General features: G+C 44.2%; 1 protein-coding gene across 2 annotated transcripts in view; it reads right to left on the bottom strand.

Moving 5' to 3' along the window:
- Eif2ak4 (eukaryotic translation initiation factor 2 alpha kinase 4) overlaps window positions 1-16,942 on the bottom strand; it is an 85,433-nt gene that overhangs the window by 68,003 nt on the left and 488 nt on the right. For both annotated transcript variants that reach the window (XR_015680386.1, NM_001105744.2), the window contains 2 exon segments: window positions 6,407-6,519; window positions 2,201-2,303 (listed from right to left, as the gene is read on the bottom strand). Coding sequence is in view for 1 of the 2 variants with exons in the window: in NM_001105744.2 (NP_001099214.2) it covers window positions 2,201-2,303; window positions 6,407-6,519 (216 nt within the window). In the remaining variant the exon portion in view is untranslated.

Below are 16,942 nucleotides of genomic sequence, written 5' to 3'. Positions count from 1 at the left end.
CCTTCACTCAGTCGAAGTAATACACTTTTTATTATACCAGAAGCAGTGATGTTTACCAAATCTATCTTGACCTAGAGTTGAGTAATGCCAGTCTAGAGTCTAAGCAAGGGCTAAGAAAATGACTGAGGAACGTTGGAAAAAAGCAAAACATTTCTACTACCACAAGAGACCACTTCTAACTAGAAATGGGCAAGACCACAGCTGTCAAAAGTTTTGTTCTCATTGACTTAACTTACTAGCATTTTCTGAATGAGTGAAGTCTGATACAATTATGTGGGACTGGATAAAAGCAACCAGATTCCAAAGTGGGTCCTACTGAAGATTTCTCTTCTGCCCATTCAGAACTTACCTCAGATACTGATTAAGGGCTTCTCCTGCCCTCCTTCCATTCTGGACCCCTCGCCATATTTCTCCAGAGCATTAGTGTCTACAGTCTACCAGAGTCCCTAGACTGTGCTTTTTCTGTCCCCTCTCACTAAGGCCAAAGGGCCTGAACACCGTGGTTTCCCCAGCATAAGATGTTTGGGTAATAAATACCTACTGACTGGGTTAGAGAGGAACCCATGAGTTTGATTTTACTAATTAAAAGGAAGGATAGAATCTTTAGTACATTTTGGATTACTTACCATGAGTAATAAGGATCTGCTAATAATACATAGTCAGGTGTGGTAGTGCACACCTTGACTAAACCCAGCACTCAGGAGACAAAGACAGGCAGACCTCTGTAAGTTTGAGGTCAGCCGGGTCTCTATGTGAGCTCCAGGACAGCCATACTCTGTCTCAAAAAAAACCAACCAACCAACTAACCGAGATCTACTGCTGCAGGTGGAAGTCATTCAGAGGAGTGCTGTGCATGTGGGCACATACCTGATTCAGGCCACCAGAGATGTATAGTGAGACTCCGTCCCCCAGCACCACCCCCGCCCCACCCAGAATGCTCCAAAGCACCGTTTTTGGTGCTTCCTCCTTGTAAAGAATGAAGTTCATTACTAAGAGGCGGCTATCAGGGAGACGCTACCATAGGGAGTAGCTTGTGCTAACGTTTAATTACACTCTATTTTACATGAAAACAAAATGAATTCGTCGGAACTGTATTTCCAGCTGCCAGGACTTCAGAGCGATGAAAACAAACTTTTGACAAACAAGCTGGGTCTGCACAGCACAGTCCCACACTTTATGCCCCTCAAATCATGGAATTTTTTGTTTGTTCGTTTGGTTGGTTTTTTTCTTTCAATTTGTGGGGAAGACTCTCACAGCATACTGTCCACTGCTTAAACAGGCAGTAATACTGCTGGAAACCATGGATGTCATGCAGTCCTGCCACCCATTTCCAAGGCTTTCCAGTTTGAAACCTCTCCCACCAGATTTGCCATTCCTCGCTCTCCCAGCCCTGCCAACCGCCATTCTCCTCTCTGTCCTGTGAGTCTGGCTTTAGAGTATCTGGAGTATGGTCGATGAGGACCTGTCTTACTACAGCCAGCTCATTTCACTTATTCCAACTTCTTTAAAGTTGCACCATGTTGTGGCGAATGTCAGAATTCCCTTCCTATGTAAGGCTGAACAACATTGCCCTTTGACCTCCTGGACTAATAGGATGACAGCCAAGATGCTGAGTGTAGCAGGCCGCTGTAGCTCCCTGGCTGGTACGAGATCACAAAAGGACTCAGCTATGTGACTAAGCTGTGCTACTCAGTAGGATGAGTATACCTGGCAGGTTTATCATCCTAGCGTGAAGAGCATGTGTGGGAGTATCTATAGAGGATTTATAATAGCTAAAAACTGGAGAACTCAATTGTGTCCATCTTGTATATGGCTAAAGGAGCAGCAGGGTGGAGTACTGATCAGCAATAAAATGTAACAATTACTGTTACATGTAACCACCTGGGAAGCCCTTCAGAAAACAGTGCACCTGAAACAAATACCAATCTTAAAAGGTTGCATACTGTATGAAACAGCTTCAAAATGAGATTATAGAAATGGGAGGGCAGACTAGTGGTTGCCAGGAATGAAAGAGAGAGTGGGGCAACGGAGAAGAGGCCAAGGCAGACATCATGTGGGATCTTTATGGAGATGGAATTAGCCTACACCTGGACTGCTTCACTGTGAGGATGGGGGCTGTAATCATCTACTGGGCAGGCTGGGTAGAGGGGAGTGGGATCTTTCTGTATTGGTTCCAAAGTTCCAGCTTAGTTATCCTTACCTCTCCACACTGCTTTTTGGCCAGTTCTTCCAGGTGTGACTTTAACAAATTAACACTCTCATTCGACAGACCTTTAGTGTTTTTTAACTCTATTTCGGGAACTCTGCAAAAACAGACACACACAGAAAGAAATTACTTGAGCAGGAAGAGTCTGTAGCTTGCTTTAAGATCTGCTAGGCTCCCAGCAAGCTTGAGCATCTGAGGAGTCAATATACAGACCTCCTAGCTGAACCTCCCCGTGTGACCAGCCATGTATCCCTTTAATCTCAGAAGGCCTTCAACCACAATCCCAACAATTCCAGCTGATACAGTGCTCAGCATGGAGAAGCCTGTAACCTATGGAGAAGTGGGCAGGCCCAACAGACAAACTTCCGTCCTCCCTAACTAGGCTTGACTCCCAACTCATCTGCTGATATTGATTTAACGATGGTTAAAATATCCCAAGGCTAATCACTGCCCCGATGCCTCTGTTACCTCCACAGCAATCCTTCTTGCTCCTTGTCTGACGGTGACCTGACTATGTGCTCCTCTATATGGTAGTTCCCTGAACACCCTTGGCTCCAGCAGGAAGCAGGAGAATGCCTGATGAGTGCATGAGTGCAGCTGTCATGACCCATCTGGGATTCTCACAATGGTCCACACCTGTCATTCATTCAGTTCATAAACATGGAGGGCATATGTGTATATGTGTGTGTGTGTGTGTGTGTGTGTGTGTGTGTGTGTGTGTGTGTGTACGTCCCCTGAACACTAGTCAAGTGCATCATATGAACCTGCCTATCCCATGGTTTGCATGCTGCTTCATCCCTCAAATTTCATCTAAAAAAACACTTTAAACTCAAGGAAATTACAATACCAGCCTTAGGGTTTCCTTTTATTCCTAACCAATAAACATCCATTAATAGCTCTCTGGGATCAAGCAAAATTTATGTAATTTTCCTGATGAGAAGGTGATTTCGCTTCCTGTTAAGCATTTCTAAGTGACTGCTGGCGTTTTACCTTGGTGAAGCTTCCTGAGTCTTCACCTATTGTGCATTCTCTCAAGGCTTCATTCCCACCTGTACAATAGGATGCTACACTCAGTATCCGAAACACATGACATCCGGGAGACCTAAGCTTGTATTTTTTTTTTTTTTAAAACATAGTAATACCAATTTGTCCTGAGTCCACAGATGGCCTACCATACCCAGGATTCTCCTGCACAGAGGAATCAAGGGCCACTGTGCATAAGTGTTCTCCTATATCACATTATTTAAACTGACCGGAGCAGTCTCTAGATCGAGCCTTACACAATTGTTTCTGTGTGTCTCTGTGCAGGTGAATGTGTGCATGTGAGCCTGTGCACGTAACGGAGGTCAGCATTAGGAACTGCTTCCTAGCCGCTGTCCGCCTCCGCTTTGGAGACAGTCTCTGTCACTGGGACCTGGGAGTCACTCATTAGGTGAGTCCCAGCATTGGTCAGCAGGGATCACCAGCATTGGGGATACCATGCGCACCAGCATGTTCAGGTTTTTATTTATGTGCTGGGAACAAGTACTCAGGTTCTTGTGCTTATACATGATTTATCCTTCTGGCACTCACATAATTTGAAGAATTATCTATTTTTATGCTATGTGTAAATAGATGGTTGTTTTGTTGACATTTATGTCTGTATATCACAGTATCCATGACAGCCAGAAGAAGGTGTCAGATTCCTTAGGACTAGAGTTACTGAGACAGTTGTGAGGCACCATGTGGGTGCTGGGATTTGAACCTGGATCCTCTGGAAGAACAATCAGTGTGCTTAGCTACTGAGCCATTTCTCCAGCCTCTCCTGACCTACATAACTTTTTGGCTAGGTGTGGTGATGCACATCTTGACTCCCAGGTAGTGGTGGGTGTATCTCTGTGATTTTGAGGCCAGTGTAGTCAGCATATTGCACTCCAGCCCAGCCAGACATATAGAACAAGACCGTGTCTCAAAAAAAAAAATCTATATAGCAATATTAACAGAACAAAACTTGTTATGTCTCATACTAATGTTTTATGTCCTTGACGTGATAATTTTGTGTGGTTGATGAGATACTTTTAAACTTTCTAAGTTCTAAGCATTTCTAGGTTGTTTTAAAAAGTCATCCCATGTTTGTGGGATGGACATATAATCTATCTGAACAGTTCTTTGAAGTTGGTAGCTTTTCCACTTGGAGAGTTTTAGATTCCCAGGAAACATTCATCGCTGTCTGGGGACTCTGGGTTATCACAACCCAGCGGGAGTGAGCTGATGGGTGGGCAAGTCAGGATTCTGACTCAACTTTCCATCGTGCATAGAATAGCTCAACTGACAAATACCTTCGTGCTAAACCCATCAGTAGCTCCAAGGCAAGAAACGTGCTCTAGTGCTCCCTTTTGTGGTTTCAAACTCTCATCTTCCTGACTTAGCCTTTCCAATTCTGGGCTCATAGGCAGGGGCCTGCTGTCTGGCTTTAGTCTATTTACTTTCAGAAATTATGCTATAATTAGAATTTCAGTACTCACATATCTGGGCCTTTCATGTTGACTTTTCAAGAACAAACATTTGAGTGCCTGAGTCTATGGTACAATAAAGAATATGTTACCTGTGATCTTTGGCCACAGTTTCTGGCCCAGAGGCCCCATTACCCTTTGAATTTCCTAAGGGACAGAGCTTAGAAGAGCACCTTACGTTCTTCATTACAAACCCTTTCAAGACCAGAGTTTATGAGGAAAGGTTAATGCTTGCTTGTATGCCAGCACAGTCTGAGATGAAGGTGGTCATGGATAGCTCCAGCCTTGACTACAGGATGACACATTCCAACCATAACCCAGACCCCTGAGGAGGAGGGTGGTGCTGGACACTTAGCTCAATCACAGTGGTCAGTGACTTAATTACTGTTCGGTCATGCCTAGAGAGCAAAACCTCACCCATCCGTCAACAGCAGCGTTCAAGGGCACTGTGAGCTGCCAAACACGCGGAAGTGCTGAGGATGGTGGCCTGGAGAGGACATTCAGACCCATGCCCTCCCTCTGCTCTGCCCATGCAGCCTTCTTTGGCTATTTTAGATCAAATCCTTTACAACAAACCAGCTTGTCTTGAGTTCTGTGAGTCATTCTAGCAAATTACCAAATCTAAGGAGGTTGTGGGAATCCCCAAGTTTATAACCATAACTTGTAAGTCAAGAGCACGGGGGCTTGTACCTGACATTTAAGCAATAACATTCCTGAGAAAGTGAGCCTGACCTAAGCCATCTGTACTAGCACAGCGTCAGCAAAGACACATGTATACCACATCATGAAGCACAAAACTTCATTTGATTTATAAACTTAATTACGTTTCTCATGAGTCAACCTCCCACAAGCGACTACGCATGTTCTCTCTCAGCCCTGTGGGAAGCTCAGACTTAACCCATGAGATTCTTCATCATTCTGAAATCCAAACTCCACGTCCCATCCCCTGAGGAAAGCAGCATTTCCTTTACTTACCATTCTGCCCGTGACCCCTTGCCTGTCCCTGCACATTAAGTTAGAGCTGTCTGACAGCGTCCCAGAAGAGCTGCTGATCCTGACGGCTCGTGCTTTGCTCTAGCTTCATAACCAGTGGTGATATCACCTTCTTGGGTGTTTGCAACTATGTGTAGTTTGTGGTTGCCTCTCCTACCAGAGAACACTCCCGGTAATAGTGGGGATAAATAAACTCGATGGTCAACATCTGCAGTACTGGGGACAGCCCCAGAGCATAGGGGACAACCCTGTACCACCTGGTCAGGCTTATGCTAATCCACTGAGAAAAACAGTAGCTCAGTTCCTTTCTTTAGTCCAGACAGTAACAGGCCTGGCAGGACAGAAGGTCATCTCATTTCCACTGGCTATAAAGGAAGCACTTTAAATGCTCGCCACATCTGTATCCTATATGTATAGATCTTCCTTCTCTCTACATTACAAAGAATTAAATAAGTATGAAAGTGGGAAAAGCAAAAAGGTGGTCAATGAGTGAATATTAGCATTGGCAGTGAGCGCTCTACAACTATATGAAGACTTAAGGCAGCTTTGTAGAAGGTCCAGGCTGATGCAGTGTTACTGAGGTACAGGTGATTGGAAAGGAGATTTTACATGGCAGACTGAGGAAGGAAAGAGGAAATACTCCTAACTGCAATGTTTCCATGCTGTCAAAACAGAGCCGTGAAGTGACACTGAAGCTTCTGAGGAGGGTACTCACACATCCGGGTATGTCGGTGGGCATTTGACCCTCAGCTCCACCTGCACGTACACTTCCTCACCAGCCAGGCCCTGAGGGTACAGAACTAAATTGATTTCAGGAGGCTCTCTCACCTAAAAGAGAAAAAGAACACGTCTCTGTGGGTTTTTTTTTTTTCTCCTCACCTGTACCTGCACACTAAGTTAGAGCTGCTTGACGCTATCCCAGTCAATGGAAGGATCAATTATTATGTGTATGGGTGTTCTGCCTGCATCTGTCTCTGCACACCTATGGAGTCAGAAGAAGACATCAGGTCCCTGGAACCGGAGTCACAGATAGCTGTAAGCTGCGAATCAAACTCCGAGCCTCTGGAAGAGAAGCCGGCGCTCAGAAGCACTGGGCCACCTCCACCACTGGAGAAACAATCTAAATGAGGGTGATGATGATATTGCCTTAGCTGAAAAGTTCTATTCCCAGTTTTGAAAGTACTTACGGTTTACAGAGGTGTTATATCATGTTTCCAAAAGCACAGATTTAAAAGCAAAAAAGTCAGAAGAAACGCACTTTCCTGTCAAAGGCATCGAAAGATTGAAGAAAAACACCACTGGGCTTCCCCTCTTGGAATGGAACTGGTTAGCTAAGTGCTAAGTGCTGGCCTGGAGGCTGGAGGAGAATCCAGACTGAGCTGCCCTGGCCAGCACATACAGGCTTGAAGGCAGGTGAGTGGAGGCAAAAAAAAAAAAAAAAAAAAAAAAAAAAAAAAAAAAAAAAAAAAAACAGGTACAGGAGGGAGGCCTTATGGGTGGGGACACAGCTCCACCATTCCCTGCCCGACATGCTGGGGCTGTGTTTCATATTGTAGAGGTTTTGGACTTTGAGACAGTTGTAGATTTTTAAAACTTTCTTTGGGTAGTATTTTATAATTCATATTTCAGATATTGGATGTTCTCATCCTGTATTCAGATTGAAATCTGAACAGAACTGACCCAGCCTGGTCTCACCAAAATTATATATGAGCAGCTTGCAGTTGTCACAATGGGCAGTTTTTTGTTACTACTTACACGAAGCAAGCTCCTGCCTCAACAGGATTCCTGCTTTGATCACTTAGTGCGTTTGAGGCATAAGGGAACACGCTCAGATGTGGTCACAGGGGAATGCTTAGGTGAGTAGGCCGGTCCTGGGCAGAGATGGCAGCCCCCAAAGGCCAAAAGGAGGCCAGTATGCCCGGGGCCTATGTGCACAGGGCGCCCACGGCCGGCAGGTGCTGAGAAGTGAGTGGGCTGCACGGACTTTGTCAGACATGTGACAGACTTGGCAGGCTTTAAAGATGGGTGACGGGACGACACAACATATACTTAAAGACCACTCTGGATGTTGAGTAAGGAATGAAAGGGGAAGTCTGGAAGCAGAAATAAAAAACTGACAGGGCTGGGGATGTAGCTCGGTGGTAGAGTATTTGCCCTGCATGCTTAAGGGCCTGGGTTATATCCCCAGTACTGTGAATTTCAAACAAACAAGAAAATTATTAGAGTGATTCAGCTAGTGTTGGACACCCATGGGGAAGGAGGGAGTGTGGGAAGGGGAAGAGGAAATGGATTTGAGATCAAGTGAAGAGGGACCTGGTGATGAAGGAGACAAAGGAAAGGGATCAACTTGTCCCAGTTGATCCCTCAGGCACCTCAGGCACCGAAGGATGGAGCAGAGTTTATGGCTGGGGCCATGGGGACCCATGTAGTGACCTTGACCGTCAGTGTCGTGGGCATCAAACACAGAGAGTACTCGGAGGAGTGACAGCTGGGTGAGCAAGTGGACGCTGCAAACCCAGACAGCTCCTTCAAGGTTGAATGTGAAGGGGCCAGGGGACATGGCCAGAGGTGCCTGGGCTGGCAGTGGTTAAGAGGCATGGAGATGTGAAATCAAGGAAGGGAGGTTTTTGTTCAGTTTTAAGGACAGGAAAGATGGTAAAGCCTATGAGGATGCTGTTTCCAGATACAGCAAGGCAGCTGGGTGGTCAGCATTCAGGGAATAAAAAGGAGGGACAGTGAGTAGGAGAGCCTGGGGTTTCCTAAGAGGAGCCCAGAGGGTGGGGTGAAACCACTCTCCACCACAGCAGGCCAGCATCGTGGCTCTATGCACCAGGAGAATTCTGCACAGGAGTCAGTTTGTTGACAGAAACAACATGGATATCTAATGCCATGACCATTCTTCTTAAAAGCTCCGTTTCAAAGAGTTATCATTGTTATTTCAAAAAGTAGCTTGTGTTACGTGTGCTTTTGTGAATGTATGCCACCTGTGGGCAGTACCTAAGGAAGCCAAAGGAAGGGGCCTGGGCCCCCTCGGAGCTGTAGTTACAGGGAGTCCTGAGCTGGGAAGCATTTCCTCTGGAAGAGCAGGAAGCACTCTTAACCGCCAGCCCCAAATAGCCTCACTTTCTTTTTGAAGTTTTTAATTAGGGAAAATGTTAAACGAAAGCAGAGATAATGATATGCAGACCCTTGTACCCACTACACAGTTTCTACAGTCACCAATCTACAGCCAATCTTTTAGCTGAGGCCACTCCTCCTACAGCCACCTTCCCAGCTTACTCTAAGTCCTATCAATCACTCTTTACCTACACTATTGTTGTTTATTTTCTGACAAGGGTCTGGCAAAATTAGAAGATTATTCAGCTCCATTTTAGAGATAGACACATGGAGAGAAAGCTAGTCAAATTTTACGTATGCTTTCTATATCAAGCCACATCTTTATAGACTATTGTCTCACTGAACATAAAGTTTGGAAAGACATTACAATCACCAAGGAACATTCTGTTAAGAAATTATTTCTTCCAATATATAGTACTTTAGAACAATACAGAATACAGAATTTTTTAGCATGTGTGGGGTGAGTGCGTGCATGTGTGTGTATGAGTGTATGTGTACATATGGGTGAATGTGCATTGTGTGCATTTTCAAAGAGATGCCTGAGGTTGATGTCAGGGTATCTTCCTTGATCACCCTTGATTTACCCAAAGCTTGCCAATTCCAGCTAGACTAACTAACTAGCCTGTCTCATCTCTCAGGTATTGGGGTCACAGGCAACCACCATGCCTGTGGATTCCAAGTTTTGGTCCTCAAGATCAATGCCCAATGCTTTATCCACTGCTATCCTCCTTGGGCAGGTACAGTATTTTAATACCAAAAGGAGAGCCATGAAATGGCTCCCAGCTCCAGTCCTAGTTTCTGGAACACCGAAGCAGGAAGATGGCACACAGGCTAAGTTCTCTCTGAAAGGGATCAACATTCCTTCTTGTCGGTTGTCTTCCTAAGTGCTGCATGAGTACTGACTGACACAGACAGCATACCTGTGGCCATCTGCTGAGTGGGAAGGAGAAGGGTTTGACATCCATACTGCATTACCCATGAAAAATCAGCTACAGCGAACACTGCAGATCCCACACTATGCATAATTCTAAGAACATACTTTTCTGCATCTTACAAAATAAACTTTCCAGTTATAAAAACATCTTCAAAGAGTTTTCACTTGAATTTGTCTAGGTTGCTTTGGACTGGGCGCTACTGAGGTGTTTTTACACATCCCCCGAGTGCACATGCCTGTGTGGCCAGAGCACCTCAGCCAGGGTCCTCGTTCATGATGCCCAAGCCAAGGACTGACTTGTCTTGTCTGCTTTGTGAAAAGTCATCCTGACCTTTCTGAGTTCCTCAGAATTACTACCCCGGAACCAGGCCAACAGTGAGGGCAAAGACAAGTCCCAGTGAGTCCCCGAGACGTGGAAGAGCCCTGCACATGCAGAACTTTCCCAAGAACACTGGGGCCATCAGGTCTCCTGGACTGAGCCTGGCTCTAGATGCTCAGATCATTCTCTATCACACAGAAGATGAGTCTATCTGGATGTAACTAACAACCTTGGGAAAGGGTCTGGGAAGTCCATGGCTAAATGCTTTGAGTCGTTGAAGGAGGAAGCAAGCTTCAGGAGGCAGTAGCTCACTGGAGAACTATACAACACTAAGACACTCTTCTCTATGGAGAACACTTAATGAAGTGCAAATAAATCCATGTAAGGACGGCTTGAGAACTACAGAAGAGGCCTCTGATAGCCACTCCCAGGACCACTGGGCATCATGGAAGGGTAGTGGTATGTAGAACCCTGGGCTGGAAACCTATCCAGTAAATACTCCTCGGTTGGAGCAGCCATAGATGCCCAGGCAGGTTTCACAGTCTAGGTAACGCCATAGTGCGTTAGAACCACCAGGGATAAAAGGGCCAGGGCAGCTAACACCAAAAGCACTATTTAGAAAGGAGGATAGAACATGATTTGAAGTGAGGAGACACCTGGCATAAAGGTTTCCACTTCAGGAGCCCAAGAGCCCAGTGATGGTGGCTCAGATGTAACAGCTTGTCACAGTGTGAGTTCCAAATGAGGGTGGCCCAAGGAAGGAAGAACAGGCCACAGAAGCAACAGGCTGAATGGCTATGTTTAAGGTCTTTGTTTTGGCTGACAGAACTTAATGGCCCCTGAGTATTTCCCTCACAGATGACAGACTTTGGGGTATTTCTCAGAAAAGCTTAGCTGTCCTCATTATCCAGTCTCCCCTTTACTTCGGAGCAACAGAACCCCTGACAGTTTAGTTGGATACATCTCCCAGGCTGCTTTGCAGCTAGGTTTAGCCAATGAATTAACTTCTGGAAAATGAAGGGAATCAAGATCTGTCATATGCGGGGCTGGTGATAGAGCTGTTGTAAGGTGTGTGTGTGTGTGTGTGTGTGTGTGTGTGTGTGTGTGTGTGTGTGTCTCCCTTCTCTTCCTCCATGTGACAATGTTGAATGGTCCTCTGCTACATACATATTCTCACAATGGGCCACTGACTTGACAAAGGCCCTGTGATGGCTACTCTTGGTTGTCAACTTGACAGCATCTGGGATTAACTAAAACCTAAATGACTGGGCACACCTATGAGAGCTTTTTCTTAATGAAATCATTAGAAATGAGAAGTCATTCAGATCTTTGAGGTGGGAAGATCCACTTCTAACTGGACCATGCCTTTGGCTGGCAGCCTATATAGAGGGCATGGAGGGCACGGAAGAAGAGAGCTTGCTCTTTTCCTTTCCCTGCTTGCTCTAGCCCTTGTTAGCAAGTCCATTTCTTCACTAACACTAAAGCCTACTTCTTCAGGAATCCAGCATACTGAAGACCAGCTGAGACATCCAGCCTTGTGGACAGAACAACTATGGGCTTCTTGCTCCTTCTGTTCATAGGCAGTCATTGTTGCACTAGCTGGACCTCAGATTGTAAGTCATTCTAATACCTCTCTTCTCTGTGTAGATAGATGATCGATAGATCGATAGAATTCATTCTATAAATTCTGTTAATCTAGAGAACTCTAACTAACAATACAGACCCCAAAGCAAAAGCCAACAGACAAAGAAACCTTTGCCACTGTACCAAGATAAGTCTTCCTTCCTTCCTTCCTTCCTTCCTTCCTTCCTTCCTTCCTTCCTTCCTTCCTTCCTTCCTTCTTCCCTCCCTCCCTCCCTCTCTCCCTCCCTCCCTTCCTTCCTTCCTTCCTTCCTTCCTTCCTTCCTTCCTTCCTTCCTTCCTTCCTTCCTTTCCTTCTTTTTTAAAGATTTATTTATGTATGAGTACACTGTTGCTGTCTTCAGATCCACCAGAAGAGGGCATCGGATCCCATTATAGATGGTTGTGAGCCACCATGTGGTTGCTGGGAATTGAACTCAGGACCTGGGAAAAGCAGTTGGTGCTCTTAACCACTGAGCCATCTCTCCAGACTCAATCTTTTTTTCCTTTTAAAAAAGCTGCTTGATGGGGTTGGGGATTTAGCTCAGCGGTAGAGCGCTTACCTAGCAAGCTCAAGGCCCTGGGTTCGGTCCCCAGCTCCGGAAAAAAAAAAAAAAAAAAAAAAAAAAGCTGCTTGACAAAGCTTCTGTCAGGTACCTCTTCCTCCTAAACATTCAGGGCCAGTGATATGAACTGGTTTAGATACATGTCTATGCTTGTTAAACATACAAGATGGAAGGGTTAATGTCTTTAAAAGCTGAAGATTTTAACTTCATGAAGCTGAAAATCTTCAGGTTCCAAGACTCAAAGGTATGAGGTGACAGTTCCATTATTAGATTTCACTGGTTTATAAAACAGGCACCAAAGTGAGGATGAGGTTTGGGAAATTAACTTGTTACACAAATGACCCTCAAACACAGTGCAAATAATTGCTAAGTACACTTACAGGTCCATAGCTACTGTGTATACATATGTATCTGTTGTAATTGTTAAGGAGAAAAGGCACATGCTCTAATCAGTTTGAAGTATCTGGTAAAGAATTGTTACCTAGTTTCCTGCTATCTCTCCTCCTTGCATTGAGGGGAAACTTTACTCAACATTACCTCTTGTTTTCTCTTCCTGATTTATAGCACTCAGAAGAAAGTAGCCTATATGAAACAGGATAGAGCCATGGGGGAAAGAAAATAATTTGGGCAGCCTGCTTGTAAATCTGTACAGACCAAAAAATGGAGACAGTGGACTGGAAGGACAGCTTGGTGGGCCTCTTGTATTATCAGGCAGACCTGAGTGAATTCCCAGGATCCACAGAAAAGCCATACATATCCACATGTCTTTGTGTGCCTATAATCCTGACATTGGAGGGCAGAGGTAAGTGGAGCCTAGGAGGCAGCCTAGCCAAAATGGTGAACTTAAGGTACAGTGAGAGAGCCCGCCTCAATGAAAAACAAACAAAAAAAAAGTGGAAAGCAACTGAGAAAGAAACCTGATATCCTTTTCTGGACTCAGTGTATATTGGGGTATACTACAAGTATGCACACGTGCCTGTGAGTGCGCGTGCACACATGCACACACACACACACACACACACACACACACACACACACATGCACACACACACATCAGGAAAGAAAATGAAGACAGTAACAGCCAGAAAGACACTAGTGTTCAGAAAATGGAATTAGATAACATTCCTCGAGATTTATACAAAATGCCTTAAATATTTATTTCCCTCATTCCTCTATCTCTAAAAACTGAATATTTTGTGTACAGCCACCAAGTTTATCTTCTTTTTTTTTTTTTAAATATTTGCCTGTTGTCAAATTAAAAAACAAACATTGGATTCTTTAAAATTTAATATGGCCGTCAGCTCCATTTTGACCAAACATCACAACATTCAGAATTTGTTCTAAGAGAAACTCGAACAGGACTGGCCCAGCTGCTATACTTTCAATGTATTAGATTGTACATGTATTAGAAAACTAATCTCCTCTAATCTGGTCTGATATTTAGAAGAGGGACCCGGGTGATAAGATCAGTGGCTTTATAAGTTGACAAAGAGGGACAGGAGTATACACGAATGCTCTCCTTTGCTCTGCCATGCCTTCTGCTATTTATGCTACAGCAAGGCCCTCACTCACGAGGTCTAACTCCTTGAGTTTAGATTTTCTAGGCTCCAGGACTGTAAGAAATAAACTCTATTTTGTTTTTGCTTTATAAAGTTTCCAATCTGTAGTAGCATGTTACAGCAGCAGAAAGAAGTGAAGAAGATATCAGGCAAGGCCATTTAAACATTCACATTGAAACCCTGGTCAGAAATATTCAGTGAATGGCAACAATGTTAAACACCAAGGATTGTTATGAACCTACAATAGTTTAAAATAATGTTATAACACTGTTGAAAATTAAAGAGATAGTGGCAAGGAATAGATGCAAATACATTTGGGGACGGCTAATATCAACTTTGGAAAACTTTATACCAAGCACTGGGATGGAAGGCTTAGCAACCTGTAAGCAGGCTGGACCAGCAGCCTGGGGTAGTGAGGGAGCACTTCAGATTGGCAGCAGAAGTGGAAACTTCACCTATTCCCAAATTGTGAGAATGGACAGCACATAGAGAACATGATCTGACCTTCTTGAAAAAGGCACTTCCACATTTATTTGACGGAAGCTTTAAAAAAATGAAGTTACGGGGTGTGGTGGCCCATGCCTTTAGTCCCAGCACTCAGGAGGCGGAGGCAGGTAGACCTCTTGTGTGTCATGAAATAATCAAATAATTTAAATAATTAAACAAAAACATCTGGGGCTAGAGAGCTGGAATCAAATCTAGGGTGTGGTAGGCAAGCACTCTACCTGAGACTGGGAAGTACTTTCTAGATGTGGGATAAGGGAGATAAAATACCCAGGTGCTTCATAAAACAACTACTTCCTTTTGATTCTGTTAAAAAGCACTGACTGCTCTTCCAGAAGTCCTGAATTCAATTCCCAGCAACCACATGGTGGCTCACAACCATCTGTAATGGGATCTGATGCCCTCTTCTGGTGTGTCTGAAGACAGCTACAGTGTACTCATAAAATATATAAATCTTAAAAAAGAACACAAAAAAACCTGACAATTATCTTTTTTCTTTTCTTTCTTTCCTTCCCCCTCCCCTTCCCTTCTCCTTCCTCCCCCCCCTCCTTCTCCTCTTCCTCCTCCTTTTTATGGTAATACTGGAGGGGGAAGGGTCTCCCCACCCCTTTTGTTTCTTTGTTCTGAAGAATCAAATCTAGGGTGTGGTAGGCAAGCACTCTACCTGGGACTGGGAAGTACTTTCTAGATGTGGGATAAGGGAGATAAAATACCCAGGTGCTTCATAAAACAACTACTTCCTTTTGATTCTGTTAAAAATTTTAACTGCATAAATTACATAAAGAGGTCTATGATTGATTTAGGAGGAAATTTTTGGTTCATGTTACTACAAATATTAATTTCCCTAACATATATCTACCTTTTTACCATTGAGTAAGAAAATAGACCAGAGGGTAGAAAAATAAATCAACGAATAAGAACAGTTTAGAGAAAAAGAAAGGTAGTTGACATGATTTCTAACTAAAGAAATACAAATCAGAATGGGCAGGTTTCATTCATTTACTGACAGACTGAAGAGTATGGACGGTTCAATGTTGATGAAGGTTAAGGAGATAAACGCACCCATACACAACCAGTGGGCCCAGAGACAGGAGGAGGGGGGCTTGCAATGCCTCCTAAGGCTGATACAGAAAGCTAGACAAGAGAAATAAGTAGTATTTTTTAATGTCCTTGAATTATAAAAATATATCTTAAGTGACTGGTGCCCAAACTTTTAAATATGTAAATTAATTTTTGATATACACTCTGAACTGTTTGACTATCTATAAATGATGCTTCAAAACTGAAAATTAATCTATGTCCCCCAAAAGTTAAAAAAAAAAAAAGATCTGACTTTATTGGCAGGAAATTTGGCCTGGAATGAGAAGAGGTAATTGTCTTCCCTGCATTCAGCTGATGTTTGCATACTCATACATCCTTTTCATTGTGTTTACTCTTTGGACACACCCCCACAGGCAATGGAAGGTGGAGCATACACCCAGGATTGTGCCTAAGAGCACTTCTGAATTCTGATTCAGGAGAGTGGCACCAAATAACCTTTCCTTGAAGAAAGGCAAGTGGTGGGTGCTAATGAGAGCGTGTTCAAAGAGCGACCTCTGACTCATTAGACCGAGCATCAATTATTTGCCTGAGAGGCCTATGAAAGAAAGTGTTGGCAACATTGCTTATGATCTAGAGCCAGAGCCTACTACTGAATAACTCTACCTGCCTTCTACGGTAGCCCTGTGTTTGGTCCTCTTGGTTATATAGGCCACGGCTGTAAATTCTTGGGCTTACTGGAATCAGTTGTTAACTCAGGATTATCAGTATCATTACCTAAAAGTGGCCGACGATTTTCCTTCCATTGGAAAATGGAATGCACCTTGGGAACACAAAACTAAAGAAAAGCCAGCTAGCTCTCTCTACCTGGGTCCCCTGCACATTCTGTAACACTATTCTGGTGGCTTAGGCCCTACTTCCTGGTTCCCTGGAGACAGAGAAGTTGCCAGATGACCTGTAGGTTATCTTACAGGAGCATGTATAAACTGTATGTAAGGTTACCAAAACACTCTTAAAGTAAGGCCTAGAAAAGTAAGCTCCCGGCGGGCATCTAAATCGTTAAACTAAAACATATATTGGATTAGTGGGAGTATCTTGGCCCTGAAAGCTTAAGGAAAGCCCATTCCACAAAGAAATGGAAGATACAGAGATAAGGCAGATCCTGCGAGTTACAGAGTTGAGGCAGATGGAGGAAGGCAGTACTTCCAAAATGGGATTATTCAGGAACGTTTTAGTTCGGCAGATAAACTATTCAAAGATAGGGAGAAACTGTCATTGCCCCCAGCTTAACTTCCACACAAAAAAGGGCAAGTGATGTTTTAAATAAAACAACTCGGTAAGCACTGCATTACAGCGACAATAAACGTGTTCTATACCTATTCCTCAAATGTCTCAGGGGCAGGTACAGAAAGTTCTTCCACACCGGAAACAGGATTTACACAGTGTGACCTGGGAGTTTGTTTGCTGAGAGCACTGGGCCTGGGTCCACGCCCCCTAAGCATCCCCTGCACAAAGTAGCAATGACTGACTATGAATGTGCGGTCATAACCCACTCGAGGCCTTGGGCAAGTCGAGGTGGGGAAGAATTGTTGGA

The sequence above is a fragment of the Rattus norvegicus genome, chromosome 3 (genome assembly GCF_021556685.1).
Source record: "Rattus norvegicus strain SHRSP/BbbUtx chromosome 3, alternate assembly SHRSP_T2T, whole genome shotgun sequence".
In the NCBI taxonomy this organism is placed as follows: Eukaryota; Metazoa; Chordata; class Mammalia; order Rodentia; family Muridae; genus Rattus; species Rattus norvegicus.
This window is presented reverse-complemented; position numbering and strand designations above follow the sequence as displayed.